Source organism: Pseudoliparis swirei, chromosome 24 (genome assembly GCF_029220125.1).
Source record: "Pseudoliparis swirei isolate HS2019 ecotype Mariana Trench chromosome 24, NWPU_hadal_v1, whole genome shotgun sequence".
In the NCBI taxonomy this organism is placed as follows: domain Eukaryota; kingdom Metazoa; phylum Chordata; class Actinopteri; order Perciformes; family Liparidae; genus Pseudoliparis; species Pseudoliparis swirei.
In genome coordinates this window covers 29542068-29558375 of record NC_079411.1, presented here as the reverse complement: position 1 = coordinate 29558375, position 16308 = coordinate 29542068, and the positions used below count along the sequence as shown (strand labels likewise).

The 16308-nt window shown below is 46.1% G+C and overlaps 1 protein-coding gene across 10 annotated transcripts in view; it reads left to right on the top strand.

Annotated features, from left to right (window-relative positions):
• Positions 1 to 16308, top strand: part of LOC130189966 (glutamate receptor 2-like) — a 57797-nt gene that overhangs the window by 9285 nt on the left and 32204 nt on the right. For 9 of the 10 annotated variants that reach the window (XR_008830883.1, XR_008830884.1, XR_008830882.1 and 6 more), the window contains exons 2-8: positions 9092 to 9232; positions 10109 to 10348; positions 11651 to 11772; positions 12364 to 12438; positions 12701 to 12754; positions 14034 to 14192; positions 15987 to 16154. Coding sequence is in view for 7 of the 10 variants with exons in the window: in XM_056409016.1 (XP_056264991.1) it covers positions 9092 to 9232; positions 10109 to 10348; positions 11651 to 11772; positions 12364 to 12438; positions 12701 to 12754; positions 14034 to 14192; positions 15987 to 16154 (959 nt within the window). In the remaining 3 variants the exon portion in view is untranslated. The remainder of the gene's footprint in view (positions 1 to 9091; positions 9233 to 10108; positions 10349 to 11650; positions 11773 to 12363; positions 12439 to 12700; positions 12755 to 14033; positions 14193 to 15986; positions 16155 to 16308) is intronic. The other variant, XM_056409017.1, reaches the window with a different exon arrangement.

Sequence of the window (16308 nt, the reverse complement as noted above, 5' to 3'; positions counted from 1 at the left end):
TTTGACTTTGAGAATACATTCATGAAGTACTTGGTGGTGCTTCTGTTGTCCTTGAAGTGGCGTGATGACTGTTCACTGTGGAGTAACACTAGAGGAGGAACACTGGAGGAACACTGGAGGAGGAACACTGGAAGAGGAACACTGGAGGAACACTGGAGGAGGAACACTAGAGGAGGAACACTGGAGGAACAACACTGGAGGAGGAACAACACTGGAGGAGGAACACTGGAGGAGGAACACTAGAGCAGGAACACTGTGGACCGTAGACGACGCAGAACTCGCCCATCGAGATGAGACTGTAGGTGGTGAACATCCTGCATGCTGCTCTGGGCGCTCTGGCTGCTCTAGCTGCTCTGTTTCCTGGTGTTTAAGATCTTCTCCCGGCTGGAAGACGGAGCTCCTCACTAGAATCCTCCGTGTGAGAAGTTGTTTGGATGAGATGTTTTCCCACGAGAGATCAGAAGATGAGAAGTGTCCGTCTCCATCTTCAGCTGCTGGTTCAGTCTGTGATCTTTAGTTCATATTTATATTTCATTGTTTTAAAGCTTGACATCCTGAAGAAACCGTCGCCCACGTCGTTCTGTCGATTAGAAATCTATTTAAAGAGTTCAAGTGTCTCCATGTCGGCTCTGACAGCTGCAGCGCTGAGGCGCCTTGCTCTCTTCCCCTGGTCCTCATCCCCTCCTTCCTCACCTCCTGCTCCCTCGTCCCCTCCTTCCTCGCACCCTGCTCCCTCGACCCCTCATCCCTCGCCCCTGCTCCCTCTTGCCCCCTGCCCTCTCACCTCCTGCTCCCTCGTCCCCTCGTCCCTCATCCCCTCCTTCCTCGCACCCTGCTCCCTCGTCCCCTCGCCCCCTCCTTCCTCGCCCCCTGCTTCCTCTCGCTCCACGGAGGAGGCTCCTGACCACCCCCCCCCCCTTGGGTGCCCAATCCTCCAACTCCAGCAAACACTGCACCTGTTGCCTGAACCTCTCCCCCACCCAGACACCACGGCAACACAACATACATGTGCAACAGAACATGCCTCTAACACACACACACACACACACACACAAATGCATCTATTTCTGTAAGAAAACAAACAAACAAAGCTTATTAAACTATGGCTGTCGGTGCCAACCCATAAACAACGGCCGCCTGCTCTGGTGTTTAGTCTTTAGTCAGATTGAAGCATATTTTCTACCGCTGACTAAATACAAAAACGACACACTCAGCGATAGGTAGACTTCATTAAACCGGAGTTGCTAGGCAACAGCCGAAATCCTGAGAGGACACTAATTTGTTCCTGGACCAAGTTAGAAACGGATCCTCATACAATCTGCGTGGAGGAAGACTCAACGAGGAGGAAGACTAAACGGGGAGGAAGACTCAACGAGGAGGAAGACTCGACGGGGAGGAAGACTCAACGAGGAGGAAGACTCGACGAGGAGGAAGACTCGACGGGGAGGAAGACTCGACGAGGAGGAAGACTAAACGAGGAGGAAGACTAGACGGGGAGGAAGACTAGACGAGGAGGAAGACTAGACGAGGAGGAAGACTAGACGGGGAGGAAGACTCAACGAGGAGGAAGACTCGACGAGGAGGAAGACTAGACGGGGAGGAAGACTCAACGAGGAGGAAGACTCAACAAGGAGGAAGACTAGACGGGGAGGAAGACTCAACGAGGAGGAAGACTAGACGGGGAGGAAGACTCAACGAGGAGGAAGACTAGATGGGGAGGAAGACTCAACGGGGAGGAAGACTAGACGAGGAGGAAGACTAGACGAGGAGGAAGACTCAACGAGGAGGAAGACTAGACGGGGAGGAAGACTCAACGAGGAGGAAGACTAGACGGGGAGGAAGACTCAACGGGGAGGAAGACTCAACGAGGAGGAAGACTAGACGGGGAGGAAGACTAGACGGGGAGGAAGACTCAACGGGGAGGAAGACTAGACGGGGAGGAAGATTCAACGGGGAGGAAGACTAGAGGGGGAGGAAGACTAGACGAGGAGGAAGACTAGACGGGGAGGAAGATTCAACGGGGAGGAAGACTAGACGTGGAGGAAGACGCGACACGAGCTGGAAACTACGGAGAGGAGCTGGATACCTGAGCTGGGGACGATGGGCCGTGTGTCTACGGAGGCGGAGCCACGTGACCTCCTGACCTCCTGACCGGCCCTTTATCCATCGCGGACAGAAGCTCAGTGAGCATGTGAGGACGCGTCCATCACACAATAAATAATAATAATAAATGTGCCTCGTGAGGCCCGACCCAGCGTGTGTCACGTCTGACCTCGTTCTGCCAGCAGAGGCCCAATCGCGTTAATTGATGGACATTTAAAATAAAAAAAACAGCGTGCATTATTGTTTCCCCGTGTTTATGTTCTTATGATGCAAAAATAGTCACTGTACACGTCTCCAGAGTCCAGATGGACTTAAAGTAAATATTAAAAGATATATCAAATGTAATAGAACAACAAATAACACAATATAAATAAATTAAGTCATAAAGTCTAATAGAAAAACAAATAACACAATATACAAAAATAGATTAACTGTTTAGTCATATAACATTTAATAGAACAACATATAACACAATATAAATAAAGTAAATATTAAAAGTCATACAAATTAAATAGAACATATGCTTAAATTAAAAAAAAGTAAAAAACAAAAGTGAAATAAGTCATATTTAATCTAATAAAGCATTGTGTGCTCCCTGTGGAGGTTCTGAATATCCACAATGTGCTACTAAAGGATCAATAACCAATATTAAACATACAGTGATTTATTAATGTCTGTCATCATTCTCAGTCTTTTTCTAGCCATCCCCCACATGTCTGCATTCCTCCATCATCATCATCATTGTTGTTGTTGTTGTTGTGTACCTTCTGCAACTCCTGGCTGTTAAAATAAAACCAAATGTCGACTTTGATATTCTGGTGTTATAGTAGTTACACCAGAGTATTCATATACATGCGTCTCTATTCCAGTTGGAATAACATATCATGCGTCTCTTCCAGTTGGAATAACCTCTCATGCGTCTCTATTCCAGTTGGAATAACCTCCAACTCGTCTCTATTCCAGTTGGAATAGCCTCTCATGCATCTCTTTTCCAGTTGGAATAGCCTCTCATGCGTCTCTATTCCAGTTGGCCTCTAATGCATCTCTATTCCTGTTGGAATAACCTCTAACGCATCTCTATTCCAGTTGGAATAGCCTCTCATGCATCTCTTTTCCAGTTGGAATAGCCTCTCATGCGTCTCTATTCCAGTTGGCCTCTAATGCATCTCTATTCCTGTTGGAATAACCTCCAATGTGTCTCTATTCCAGTTGGAATAGCCGCTCATGCGTCTCTATTCCAGTTGGCCTCTAATGCGTCTCTATTCCTGTTGGAATAACTTCTCATGCGTCTCTATTCCTGTTGGCCTCTAATGCGTCTCTATTCCTGTTGGACTAACCTCCTATGCGTCTCTATTCCTGTTGGCCTCTAATGCGTCTATTCCTGTTGGAATCTCTCATGTCTCTATTCCAGTTGGAATAGCCATTCATGCGTCTCTATTCCAGTTGGAATAGCCATTCATGCGTCTCTATTCCTATTGGAATAACCTCCAATGCGTCTCTATTCCAGTTGGAATAGCCACTCATGCGTCTCTATTCCTGTTGGCCTCTCATGCGTCTCTATTCCTGTTGGCCTCTAATGCGTCTCTATTCCTGTAGGACTAACCTCCTATGCGTCTCTATTCCTGTTGGTATAATCTAATGCGTCTCTATTCCTGTTGGACTAACCTCCTATGCGTCTCTATTCCTGTTGGTATAATCTCTCGTGCGTCTCTATTCCCGTCGGTATAATCTCTCATGCGTCTCTATTCCTGTTAGTATAATCTCCTATGCATCTCTATTCCTGTTGGTATAACCTCTCATGCATCTCTATTCCTGTTGGAATAACCTCCAATGCGTCTCTATTCCAGTTGGAATAGCCACTCATGCGTCTCTATTCCTGTTGGCCTCTCATGTGTCTCTATTCCTGTTGGACTAACCTCCTATGCGTCTCTATTCCTGTTGGCCTCTCATGTGTCTCTATTCCTGTTGGACTAACCTCCTATGCGTCTCTATTCCTGTTGGCCTCTAATGCGTCTCTATTCCTGTAGGACTAACCTCATGCGTCTCTATTCCTGTTGGCCTCTCATGTGTCTCTATTCCTGTTGGACTAACCTCCTATGCGTCTCTATTCCTGTTGGCCTCTCGTGTGTCTCTATTCCTGTAGGACTAACCTCCAATGTGTCTCTATTCCAGTTGGAATAGCCACTTATGCATCTCTATTCCAGTTGGAATAACCTCTCATGCGTCTCTATTCCTGTTGGCCTCTAATGCATCTCTATTCCTGTAGGACTAACCTCCTATGCGTCTCTATTCCTGTTGGCCTCTCATGTGTCTCTATTCCTGTTGGACTTACCTCGCATGCGTCTCTATTCCTGTTGGCCTCTAATGCGTCTCTATTCCTGTTGGACTAACCTCCTATGCGTCTCTATTCCTGTTGGCCTCTCATGTGTCTCTATTCCTGTTGGACTAACCTCCTATGCGTCTCTTCCTGTTGGCCTCTCATGTGTCTCTATTCCTGTTGGACTTACCTCGCATGCGTCTCTATTCCTGTTGGCCTCTCATGTGTCTCTATTCCTGTTGGACTAACCTCCTATGCGTCTCTATTCCTGTTGGCCTCTCATGTGTCTCTATTCCTGTTGGACTAACCTCCTATGCGTCTCTATTCCTGTTGGCCTCTCATGCGTCTCTATTCCTGGAGGACAACCTATGCGTCTCTATTCCTGTTGGCCTCTCATGTGTCTCTATTCCTGTAGGACTAACCTCCTATGCGTCTCTATTCCTGTTGGCCTCTAATGTGTCTCTATTCCTGTTGGACTAACCTCCTATGCGTCTCTATTCCTGTTGGACTAACCTCCTATGCGTCTCTATTCCTGTTGGTATAATCTCTCGTGCGTCTCTATTCCCGTCGGTATAATCTCCTATGCATCTCTATTCCTGTTTGTATAATCTCTCATGCGTCTCTATTCCTGTTGGAATAACCTCTCATGCGTCTCTATTCCTGTTGGCCTCTAATGTGTCTCTATTCCTGTTGGACTAACCTCTCATGCGTCTCTATTCCTGTTGGCCTCTCATGCGTCTCTATTCCTGGAGGACAAACCTATGCGTCTCTATTCCTGTTGGCCTCTAATGCGTCTCTATTCCTGTTGGACTAACCTCCTATGCGTCTCTATTCCTGTTAGTATAATCTCCTATGCATCTCTATTCCTGTTGGTATAACCTCTCATGCGTCTCTATTCCTGTTGGAATAACCTCCAATGCGTCTCTATTCCAGTTGGAATAGCCACTCATGCGTCTCTATTCCTGTTGGCCTCTCATGCGTCTCTATTCCTGTTGGCCTCTAATGCGTCTCTATTCCTGTTGGCCTCTCATGTGTCTCTATTCCTGTTGGACTAACCTCCTATGCGTCTCTATTCCTGTTGGCCTCTCATGTGTCTCTATTCCTGTTGGACTAACCTCCTATGCGTCTCTATTCCTGTTGGCCTCTCATGTGTCTCTATTCCTGTAGGACTAACCTCATGCGTCTCTATTCCCGTTGGCCTCTCATGTGTCTCTATTCATGTTGGACTAACCTCCCATGTCGTCTCTATTCCTGTTGGCCTCTCATTTGTCTCTATTCCTGTTGGACTAACCTATGCATCTCTATTCCTGTTGGCCTCTCATGTGTCTCTATTCCTGTTGGACTAACCTCCTATGCGTCTCTATTCCTGTTGGCCTCTCATGTGTCTCTATTCCTGTAGGACTAACCTCCTATGCGTCTCTATTCCTGTTGGCCTCTCATGTGTCTCTATTCCTGTTGGACTAACCTCCTATGCGTCTCTATTCCTGTTGGCCTCTCATTTGTCTCTATTCCTGTAGGACTAACCTATGCATCTCTATTCATGTTGGCCTCTAATGCGTCTCTATTCCTGTTGGACTAACCTCCTATGTGTCTCGATTCCTGTTGGCCTCTCATGTGTCTCTATTCCTGTAGGACTAACCTCCTATGCGTCTCTATTCCTGTTGGCCTCTCGTGTGTCTCTATTCCTGTAGGACTAACCTCCAATGTGTCTCTATTCCAGTTGGAATAGCCTCTATTCTGTTGGCCTCTATGCATCTCTATTCCTGTTGGCCTCTCATGCGTCTCTATTCCTGTTGGCCTCTAATGCGTCTCTATTCCTGTAGGACTAACCTCCTATGCGTCTCTATTCCTGTTGGCCTCTCATGTGTCTCTATTCCTGTTGGACTAACCTCCTATGCGTCTCTATTCCTGTTGGCCTCTCATGTGTCTCTATTCCTGTTGGACTAACCTATGCATCTCTATTCCTGTTGGCCTCTCATGTGTCTCTATTCCTGTTGGACTAACCTCCTATGCGTCTCTTCCTGTTGGCCTCTCATGTGTCTCTATTCCTGTTGGACTTACCTCGCATGCGTCTCTATTCCTGTTGGCCTCTCATGTGTCTCTATTCCTGTTGGACTAACCTCCTATGCGTCTCTATTCCTGTTGGCCTCTCATTTGTCTCTATTCCTGTGGACTAACCTATGCATCTCTATTCCTGTTGGCCTCTAATGCGTCTCTATTCCTGTTGGCCTCTAATGTGTCTCTATTCCTGTTGGACTAACCTCCTATGTGTCTCTATTCCTGTTGGCCTCTCATGTGTCTCTATTCCTGTTGGACTAACCTCCTATGCGTCTCTATTCCTGTTGGCCTCTCATGTGTCTCTATTCCTGTTGGACTAACCTCCTATGCATCTCTATTCCTGTTGGCCTCTCATGTGTCTCTATTCCTGTTGGACTAACCTCCTATGCGTCTCTATTCCTGTTGGCCTCTCATGTGTCTCTATTCCTGTTGGACTAACCTCCTATGCGTCTCTATTCCTGTTGGCCTCTCATGTGTCTCTATTCCTGTTGGACTAACCTCCTATGCGTCTCTTCCTGTTGGCCTCTCATGTGTGTCTATTCCTGTTGGACTAACCTCCTATGCATCTCTATTCCTGTTGGCCTCTCATGTGTCTCTATTCCTGTTGGACTAACCTCCTATGCGTCTCTATTCCTGTTGGCCTCTCATGCGTCTCTATTCCTGGAGGACAAACCTATGCGTCTCTATTCCTGTTGGCCTCTAATGTGTCTCTATTCCTGTTGGACTAACCTCCTATGTGTCTCTATTCCTGTTGGTATAATCTCTCGTGCGTCTCTATTCCCGTCGGTATAATCTCTCATGCGTCTCTATTCCTGTTGGCCTCTCATGTGTCTCTATTCCTGTTGGTATAACCTCTCATGCGTCTCTATTCCTGTTGGCCTCCATGTGTCTCTATTCCTGTTGGAATAACCTCCATGCATCTCTATTCCTGTTGGCCTCTCATGTCTCTATTCCTGTTGGCCTCTCTATTCCTGTTGGACTAACCTCCTATGCATCTCTATTCCTGTTGGCCTCTCATGTGTCTCTATTCCTGTTGGACTTACCTCGCATGCGTCTCTATTCCTGTTGGCCTCTATGTGTCTCTATTCCTGTTGGACTAACCTCCTATGCGTCTCTATTCCTGTTGGTATAACTCTCATGTGTCTATATTCCTGTTGGAATAACCTCCAATGCGTCTCTATTCCAGTTGGAATAGCCATTCATGCGTCTCTATTCCAGTTGGACTAACCTCCCGTCTCATTCGTGGCCTCTCATGTGTCCTATTCATGTTGGAATAACTCCTATGCGTCTCTATTCTTGTTGGCCTCTAATGCGTCTCTATTCCTGTTGGACTAACCTCCTATGTGTCTCTATTCCTGTTGGTATAATCTCTCGTGCGTCTCTATTCCTGTTGGCCTCTAATGCGTCTCTATTCCTGTTGGACTAACCTCCTATGCGTCTCTATTCCTGTTGGTATAATCTCTTGTGCGTCTCTATTCGTGTTGGACTAACCTCCTATGCGTCTCTATTCCTGTTGGTATAATCTCTCGTGCGTCTCTATTCCCGTCGGTATAATCTCCTATGCATCTCTATTCCTGTTTGTATAATCTCTCATGCGTCTCTATTCCTGTTAGTATAATCTCCTATGCATCTCTATTCCTGTTGGTATAACCTCTCATGCGTCTCTATTCCTGTTGGAATAACCTCCAATGCGTCTCTATTCCTGTTGGCCTCTCATGCGTCTCTATTCCTGTAGGACTAACCTCCTATGCGTCTCTATTCCTGTTGGCCTCTCATGTGTCTCTATTCCTGTTGGACTTACCTCGCATGCGTCTCTATTCCTGTTGGCCTCTCATGTGTCTCTATTCCTGTTGGACTAACCTCCTATGCGTCTCTATTCCTGTTGGCCTCTCATGTGTCTCTATTCATGTTGGACTAACCTCCTATGCGTCTCTATTCCTGTTGGCCTCTCATGTGTCTCTATTCCTGTAGGACAAACCTATGCGTCTCTATTCCTGTTGGCCTCTCATGTGTCTATTCCTGTAGGACTAACCTCATATGCGTCTCTATTCCTGTTGGCCTCTCATGTGTCTCTATTCCTGTTGGACTAACCTCCTATGCGTCTCTATTCCTGTTGGCCTCTCATTTGTCTCTATTCCTGTAGGACTAACCTATGCATCTCTATTCCTGTTGGCCTCTAATGCGTCTCTATTCCTATTGGACTAACCTCCTATGCGTCTCGATTCCTGTTGGCCTCTCATGTGTCTCTATTCCTGTAGGACTAACCTCCTATGCGTCTCTATTCCTGTTGGCCTCTCATGTGTCTCTATTCCTGTTGGACTAACCTCCTATGCGTCTCTATTCCTGTTGGCCTCTCATTTGTCTCTATTCCTGTGGACTAACCTATGCATCTCTATTCCTGTTGGCCTCTAATGCGTCTCTATTCCTGTTGGACTAACCTCCTATGTGTCTCGATTCCTGTTGGCCTCTCATGTGTCTCTATTCCTGTAGGACTAACCTCCTATGTGTCTCTATTCCTGTTGGCCTCTCATGTGTCTCTATTCCTGTAGGACTAACCTCCTATGCGTCTCTATTCCTGTTGGCCTCTCACGCGTCTCCCCCTGTGTGTCTCAGGTGGGCTGTTCCCCCGGGGGGCCGATCAGGAATACAGTGCATTCCGGGTCGGCATGGTCCAGTTCGGGATGGCAGACTTCAGACTCACGCCTCACATCGACAACCTGGAGGTGGCCAACAGCTTCGCCGTCACCAACTGCTGTGAGCGGCTTTATTCACATGTTTATTCTGGGTCCAGTTTGATGAACACAGATGTGAACAGAGTCAACATCTGATCCAGTGTTATTCCACATCCGTCTCCTGATGGGACTCAAACCGACGTGTTGGTGGCCCTCGAGCCTCCAGCTGCTCCTGCTTTTCAACTCCGCAGGAATGTGTTCTGAGGGAGAAGCTGGGCTTTAGTCCACCTCTTAGTCCACCAACAGGGCTTTAGTCCACCTCTTAGTCCACGTGTCGTGGGGGTGGTGCTGTGAGGACTGAGGCTGCAGCTCCACTTTGTCGTCTCCTGAGTAAACATAAAGATGTTTGAGCCGGAACAAGAACAACTTTACATGATGACATCATCGTTGTTCCTGATGTGTTCGTTCTCTTTGTTCCCTTTTTGAAAAACATTTTAATTCGGAAGAAATGAAGAGAAATAAAAGGCATCTCTCCCCTGCCCCCCCCTCTCTCGCCTTTCTCTCTCCTCTCGCTTTTTTTGGGGCGGCTTTAGCTCAGTGGGGTAAGAGGGCCGTCCTGCAACCGCAGGGTTGTGGGTTCGATCCCCGCTCTCCCCATTAGTTGCAAGTCGAAGTGTCCTTGAGCAAGGCACTGAACCCCCAGTTGCTTCCCGGGCGCTTCACCGCAGCCCACTGCTCCTTAATAACTAAGGATGGGTTAAATGCAGAGAACTAATTTCCCCTTGGGGATTAATAAAAGTGTATATTCATTCTATTCTTATCCCCCCGCCCCCTCTCTCTCTCCCTCCTCTCTCTCTCCTCTGTCTCTCCTCTCTCTCACTCTCCTGCCTCTCTCTGTCTCTTTCCCTCCTCTCTCTCTCCATCTCTCTCTCTCCCCCGCCCCCCCTCTCTCTCCTAGTTTGTTCCCAGTTCTCTCGAGGCGTCTACGCTATCTTTGGCTTCTACGACAAGAAGTCGGTGAACACCATCACGTCTTTCTGCGAGACGCTGCACGTGTCCTTCATCACGCCGTCGTTCCCGGCTGAAGGGATGAACCAGTTCATTCTCCTGATGCGGCCCGACATCAAAGGCCCCCTGGTGTCGCTGGTGGAGTACTACAAGTGGGAGAGGTTCGCCTACCTGTACGACAGCGATCGAGGTGAGGTCGCCACGGAGACCAGGGGCTCACTCGTGTTCACCGTGGGCCACCTCAGCATCAGGGCCGCCTCTTAAAGGGCCAGCGGGCCACCTCAGCATCATGGCCGCCTCTTAAAGGGCCAGCGGCCCACGTCAGCATCATGGCCGCCCTCTTAAAGGGCCAGCGGGCCACCTCAGCATCATGGCCGCCTCTTAAAGGGCCAGCGGGCCACCTCAGCATCATGGCCGCCTCTTAAAGGGCCAGCGGGCCACCTCAGCATCATGGCCGCCTCTTAAAGGGCCAGCGGGCCACCTCAGCATCATGGCCGCCTCTTAAAGGGCCAGCGGGCCACCTCAGCATCATGGCCGCCTCTTAAAGGGCCAGTGGGCCACGTCAGCATCATGGCCGCCTCTTAAAGGGCCAGCGGGCCACCTCAGCATCATGGCCGCCTTCTTAAAGGGCCATTGGGCCACGTCAGCATCATGGCCGCCCTCTTAAAGGGCCAGCGGGCCACCTCAGCATCATGGCCGCCTCTTAAAGGGCCAGCGGGCCACCTCAGCATCATGGCCGCCTCTTAAAGGGCCAGCGGGCCACCTCAGCATCATGGCCGCCCTCTTAAAGGGCCAGCGGGCCACCTCAGCATCATGGCCGCCTTCTTAAAGGGCCAGTGGGCCACGTCAGCATCATGGCCGCCTCTTAAAGGGCCAGTGGGCCACATCAGCATCATGGCCGCCTTCTTAAAGGGCCAGTGGGCCACGTCAGCATCATGGCCGCCCTCTTAAAGGGCCAGTGGGGCACGTCTGCATCATGGCCACCCTCTTAAAGGGCCAGCGGGCCACCTCAGCATCATGGCCGCCCTCTTAAAGGGCCAGCGGGCCACCTCAGCATCATGGCCGCCCTCTTAAAGGGCCAGCGGGCCACGTCAGCATCATGGCCGCCCTCTTAAAGGGCCGGTGTAACTGAAACATAAAAATGTATAAACTACCCGAACATATTGTTAAATAACTGTCTTTGCATTTGATTATTGTTTATTTGAGTGTAGACATATTGTACATAAGAACATGTCTCTACTATTATAACATGAATCCATTTAATTTGAAACCTTCAAAATAAAAGCACAGGATATTTTTCTTACATTTCTTTGAGAAAAGGGGATGATATGTCTTTCAAGCCATCAGGGGCCACATCAAATTTAAATGTCTCCAATATTATAACATAAATCCATTTAATTTTAAACCTTCAAAATAAAAGCACAGGATTTAGCTGCAAAACAATATTTGTGTTCTGATTCAACTGATAGTGTGTGTGTGTGTGTGTGTGCAGGTCTTTCTACTCTTCAGGTAATACTGGACACGGCAGCAGAGAAGAAGTGGGCTGTCACAGCAATCAACGTAGGAAACCTCAAAGATGAGAGGAAGGACGAAGCCTACCGCTCCCTGTTTCAGGTACTGATCTATCACAATATAATAATACATATCATAAACTGAATTAGGTTTCTGTTGGTACCCACACCGAGATAAACACAGGAAACATTCAGACTCCTCTTTAGTTGGTGTAATCTCTGTCAGACTAATGTGAAGCCCAAAGGTTCGAAGGAACAGTCGATACCTCCAACAATGATGTCATCGGTCTTGAGACGATACAGGTACGGAACCTTTGGAACTGCTGCAAGGATTTTCATGGAAATTGTTTTTTTCGACATCTGCCATGTTTGATTTGTGTAAGTTGGTCCTTCCCAGGAATCAAGAAGCAGCTCCATGTCGATTCCTTAATCCTCAGTATACTTTGAGATGTGTGAACTGAAGCGTGAGCGCTGCGTTGTGCACGGAGGGCTTTGGGTTTTAAGGAGGTCTAGTTGGTGCAGTTACCTCATTCAAGGGACAAGAATAGCTCAAAAGACTCCAGCACAGCAGAGTCTGTCATTGACCTGACCCCTGGTGGCAGGCAGTGGGTAGTGTGCAGTGGGTAGTGTGCAGTGTGTAGTGTTTAGTGTGCAACAGGAAATGAAATACTTCTCTGTTTCTTCTGTTTTCCAGGACCTGGAGATCCGTAAGGAGCGACGCATCATCCTGGACTGTGAACAAGACAAAGTCCGAGACATCATGGAGCAGGTTGAGTCCGTTCACTACTTTAAGGAATAATATCCGCCAACAGAAAACCTCCATTGAGCTTCTCAACATCCTCTCAGTGCATCACCTCTCCATCAAATACCAGACCGTGTCCAGATGTTTTTTATTTGAATCCTTTTTGGCTCTTACTTTGCTTCCTTTTCTTTGAAGCTCATTGTGTTTCTCAGGAATGTGATGTGCTGTTGGACTTCATAAGAAGAGAAGAAAAGGTTCTCATTGCTCGTGTTTTTGCTCCTCCAATCAGGTGATCACGATCGGCCGGCATGTGAAGGGTTACCACTATATCATCGCTAACCTGGTGAGTATCCACCTGCCCCTGATGCACCTGACCACACACTGACACACACACATATGACTGAGAAATTAAGATATGTATATATTTACACTACTGTTCAAAAGTTAGAGGTCACCCAGATAATTTGGTGTTTTCCATGAAAACTCTTACTTTTATTTATCAAATGAATTCAAAATGAATCTTAAATAAAGTCCAGACATCGACGAGGTTATAAATAATGATTTTTATAGTAAATATTAATGTAGTTCTTCTTGTGGCTCAAAGGAAGGCCAGTTTTAGAGCTTCTCTCAGCAGCATAACTGTTTTCAGCTGCGCTCACATAAAAAAGGTTTAAAGGGATTTCTACCCCTCCGCTCGTCTTCTAAGGCGATAACACAATGTACCATTAGACCACTGGAGATGGGCCTCTACACACCTCTGTAGAGACTTCATTAACACCAGAGAATAGTCATCTACACATTAACTATGGAGAGAGAGTTTATGATTTAATGTTATCTTCATTGAATAAAGGTGCTTTGAAAAATAAGGACATTTCTACGTGACCCCAAACTTTTGAACGGTAGTGTACATATATATTTATTTATATATATATAACAACAACAAAAAACAATATATATATATATATATATATAAATGAAAATATATATATATATATATATATAATGAAAAAAAAATATATATATATATTTATATATATATTCAGGTAATTCTGCAGGGAACAGATTTATAAACTGTCTCACAGCTGCAACAATGAAGCTCAACAAAGAAGCTCTGGCAACACGTCGGTTGCTGGTTTTGAGGCGGTGGTCCCTCAGTGGGTCAAAGAGTATTTTAGAGGATTTAAGGGATGGAGAGCAGGTGGGCACATTAAACTTAAAAGTAACTTTGAGAAGGCAGCCATGGATTGGTTGAGCGTCAGCCACATGAAGTCGACTACGTCTTAACTCTCTGTTCACTGCTCTGCCTCCAAGAGGACTCACTCTGAGCGAGATATCGGTACCCCCACATAGACCCCCACATAGACCCACACAACTGCCCCTCTTAGGCACACACACACACACACACACACACACACACACACACACACACACACTTACTGTAAATATTGTGTTGTTTTTTATTGTAAATAGTGTGTACTTGTTGCCCTTGCACATTCCTGCTGAGCATTGCCACTTTCATTTCACTGCACACCCTGTGTGTGTATGTGACAAATAAAACATCTTGAATCTCTTGAATCTTGAAACCATCCGTTAAAATCACCTTCCTGTTCTTCTGGTCCCAGGGTTTCGTCGACGGCGACCTCTCCAAGATCCAGTACGGAGGAGCCAACATGTCTGGGTTCCAGATCGTAGACTTCGATGATCCTCTGGTGGCAAAGTTTGACCAGCGCTGGGAGGCGCTGGAGGAGAAGGAGTATCCCGGAGCGGACTCACGGATCAAAGTAAGAGTCGTCATCAGTCCATCGGCTGGATGGAAGTATTTTGAATTGTTTGGGTGGGATGAAGATCACCTGGAGATGGTCCAGGGATCACGTTGAGTTAACTAGAAAATGCATTTCCTGTTGAAAATACCTTGGAATGCTAACATTTGAAATTTTAGAGAAATTATTCCATAAAAAAATTAATAATTTGGAAATTTATAAAGATAACAAATATTTGAAAATATACAGTAATAGGTGAAGGCTATGTGAACATAAAACAAATTAAATGATTGAATTAGCTGAAAATATGAAGATACTGTAAGCTTTTTAAAATTGAAGATTTTCTCCATAGGATCTAATGAATAATAATTTTTAAAAATGCATATATTTGAAAAATTAGAAATATGAAAGGATGCACCCCTCATGTCCTGACGAAGCTGAATTTGTTCATATCTGAATGATTTCTGAAGCTGAACATATGAAGGAAGAGAAGAGGTACAAAGAAGAAATAGAATAATAAGTTAAAGAAAAGAAGTGAAGAACAACAGTTGAAGCATTACAACTATTTAATAAAACTCTTTATACATCATGACTTCATACGACCTTGTTGTGAAGCACTTTGTGGTGTTTGCTGTATAATTCTGGATGTTTTGGACATATGAACCATTTTCTTGGCCATATTTGTATCAGGACTCAGGCCACTTGGTGTGTTCCTGACCTGAGAATAGTCTTTACCTGTGTGTACATACATAACATGCATGTGGGAGGAGAGGCACACGCGTGTGGAAGGTTGAAGGCAGCAGTTGGCATGTTGTTTTGAGTGGACTCGGAAGAGAAGTCTATTCCTGGCACAATGGAAGTTTCCACCTGATGATGTCATCAACAGGAGCAAATCAAAGCAATAATAGAATGATGCTTCACACAGAGGGCTGGAGGATTCAATACGAGACATTTCAATCTTTTCTGGAATATAATCAAGCATCGACATATAGTGACGACACAAACACGTTCCTCTAGTGATCATAACCATAACCACAAACTCTTGTTGTGTCCCTGTCTCTTAACTTTTAGTTTATTTTTGTCTTGTTCTGTGTTTTTTCTTTGTAACTGTGTGTTAATCTAAGTAGTAGAAGTATTCAACAGTAGTTTGTATTCTAGGACATCTATTATGAAGTATTCAACACTTATTATGAAGTATTCAACAGTAGTTTGTATTCTAGGACATCTATTATGAAGTATTCAACACTTATTATGAAGTATTCATCACTTATTATGAAGTATTCAACAGTAGTTTGTATTCTAGGACATCTATTATGAAGTATTCAACACTTATTATGAAGTATTCAACACGTATTATGAAGTATTGAACACTTAATTTGAAGTATTCAACAGTAGTTTGTATCCTGGTTAAATAAAGGTTTAAATAAAATAAATAAATAAAATGTCTCAGAAATCCTGAATCAATCAGTTTTTTTATGGAAATGCCACATTGCAGTTTAATCACACGAGGGTCTTAATCTGATTAATCTGTATTATTTGCATGCATGTAAACATAGTTTATATCATTTTCATGGTAATTGTGAGGTTAATTTTGACGTAAAGTTCCTAATAAAATGAGAAGATCCTTGTTTCTCAGGAGTAAACAACAACAGGCGTCAGCGTGCGGTTATATATCTGATAAAACCATGGCGACGGATGCGGTTCCTCTTCTTTCTCTCCGTGGATGAAGCGCTCTGAATCCTCGGAGGCCGTCTTCGTCCCCGCGGCGTGTCACAGGAGCGGTGATGGTGTTTGCCTTTGTTTCCGTTCCCTCAGTACACCTCCGCCCTCACCTACGACGCCGTGCACGTGATGACGGAGGCGTTCCGCTTCCTCCACAAGCAGAGAATAGACATGAGTCGCCGTGGCAACAGTGGAGACTGTCTGGCCAATCCGGCGGTTCCCTGGGCTCAGGGGGTGGAGATTGAGCGAGCCCTCAAACAGGTAACCGTGGAAGAGACCCTCCTCACGATCACTGCAACGTCTGAGTGGATTGTGTTTGATGGGATGTGAGGATGTGAGGATGTGAGGCTGCAAGGCTGTGAGGATGTAAGGCTGCAAGGCTGTGAGGATGTAAGGATGTGAGGATGTGAGGCTG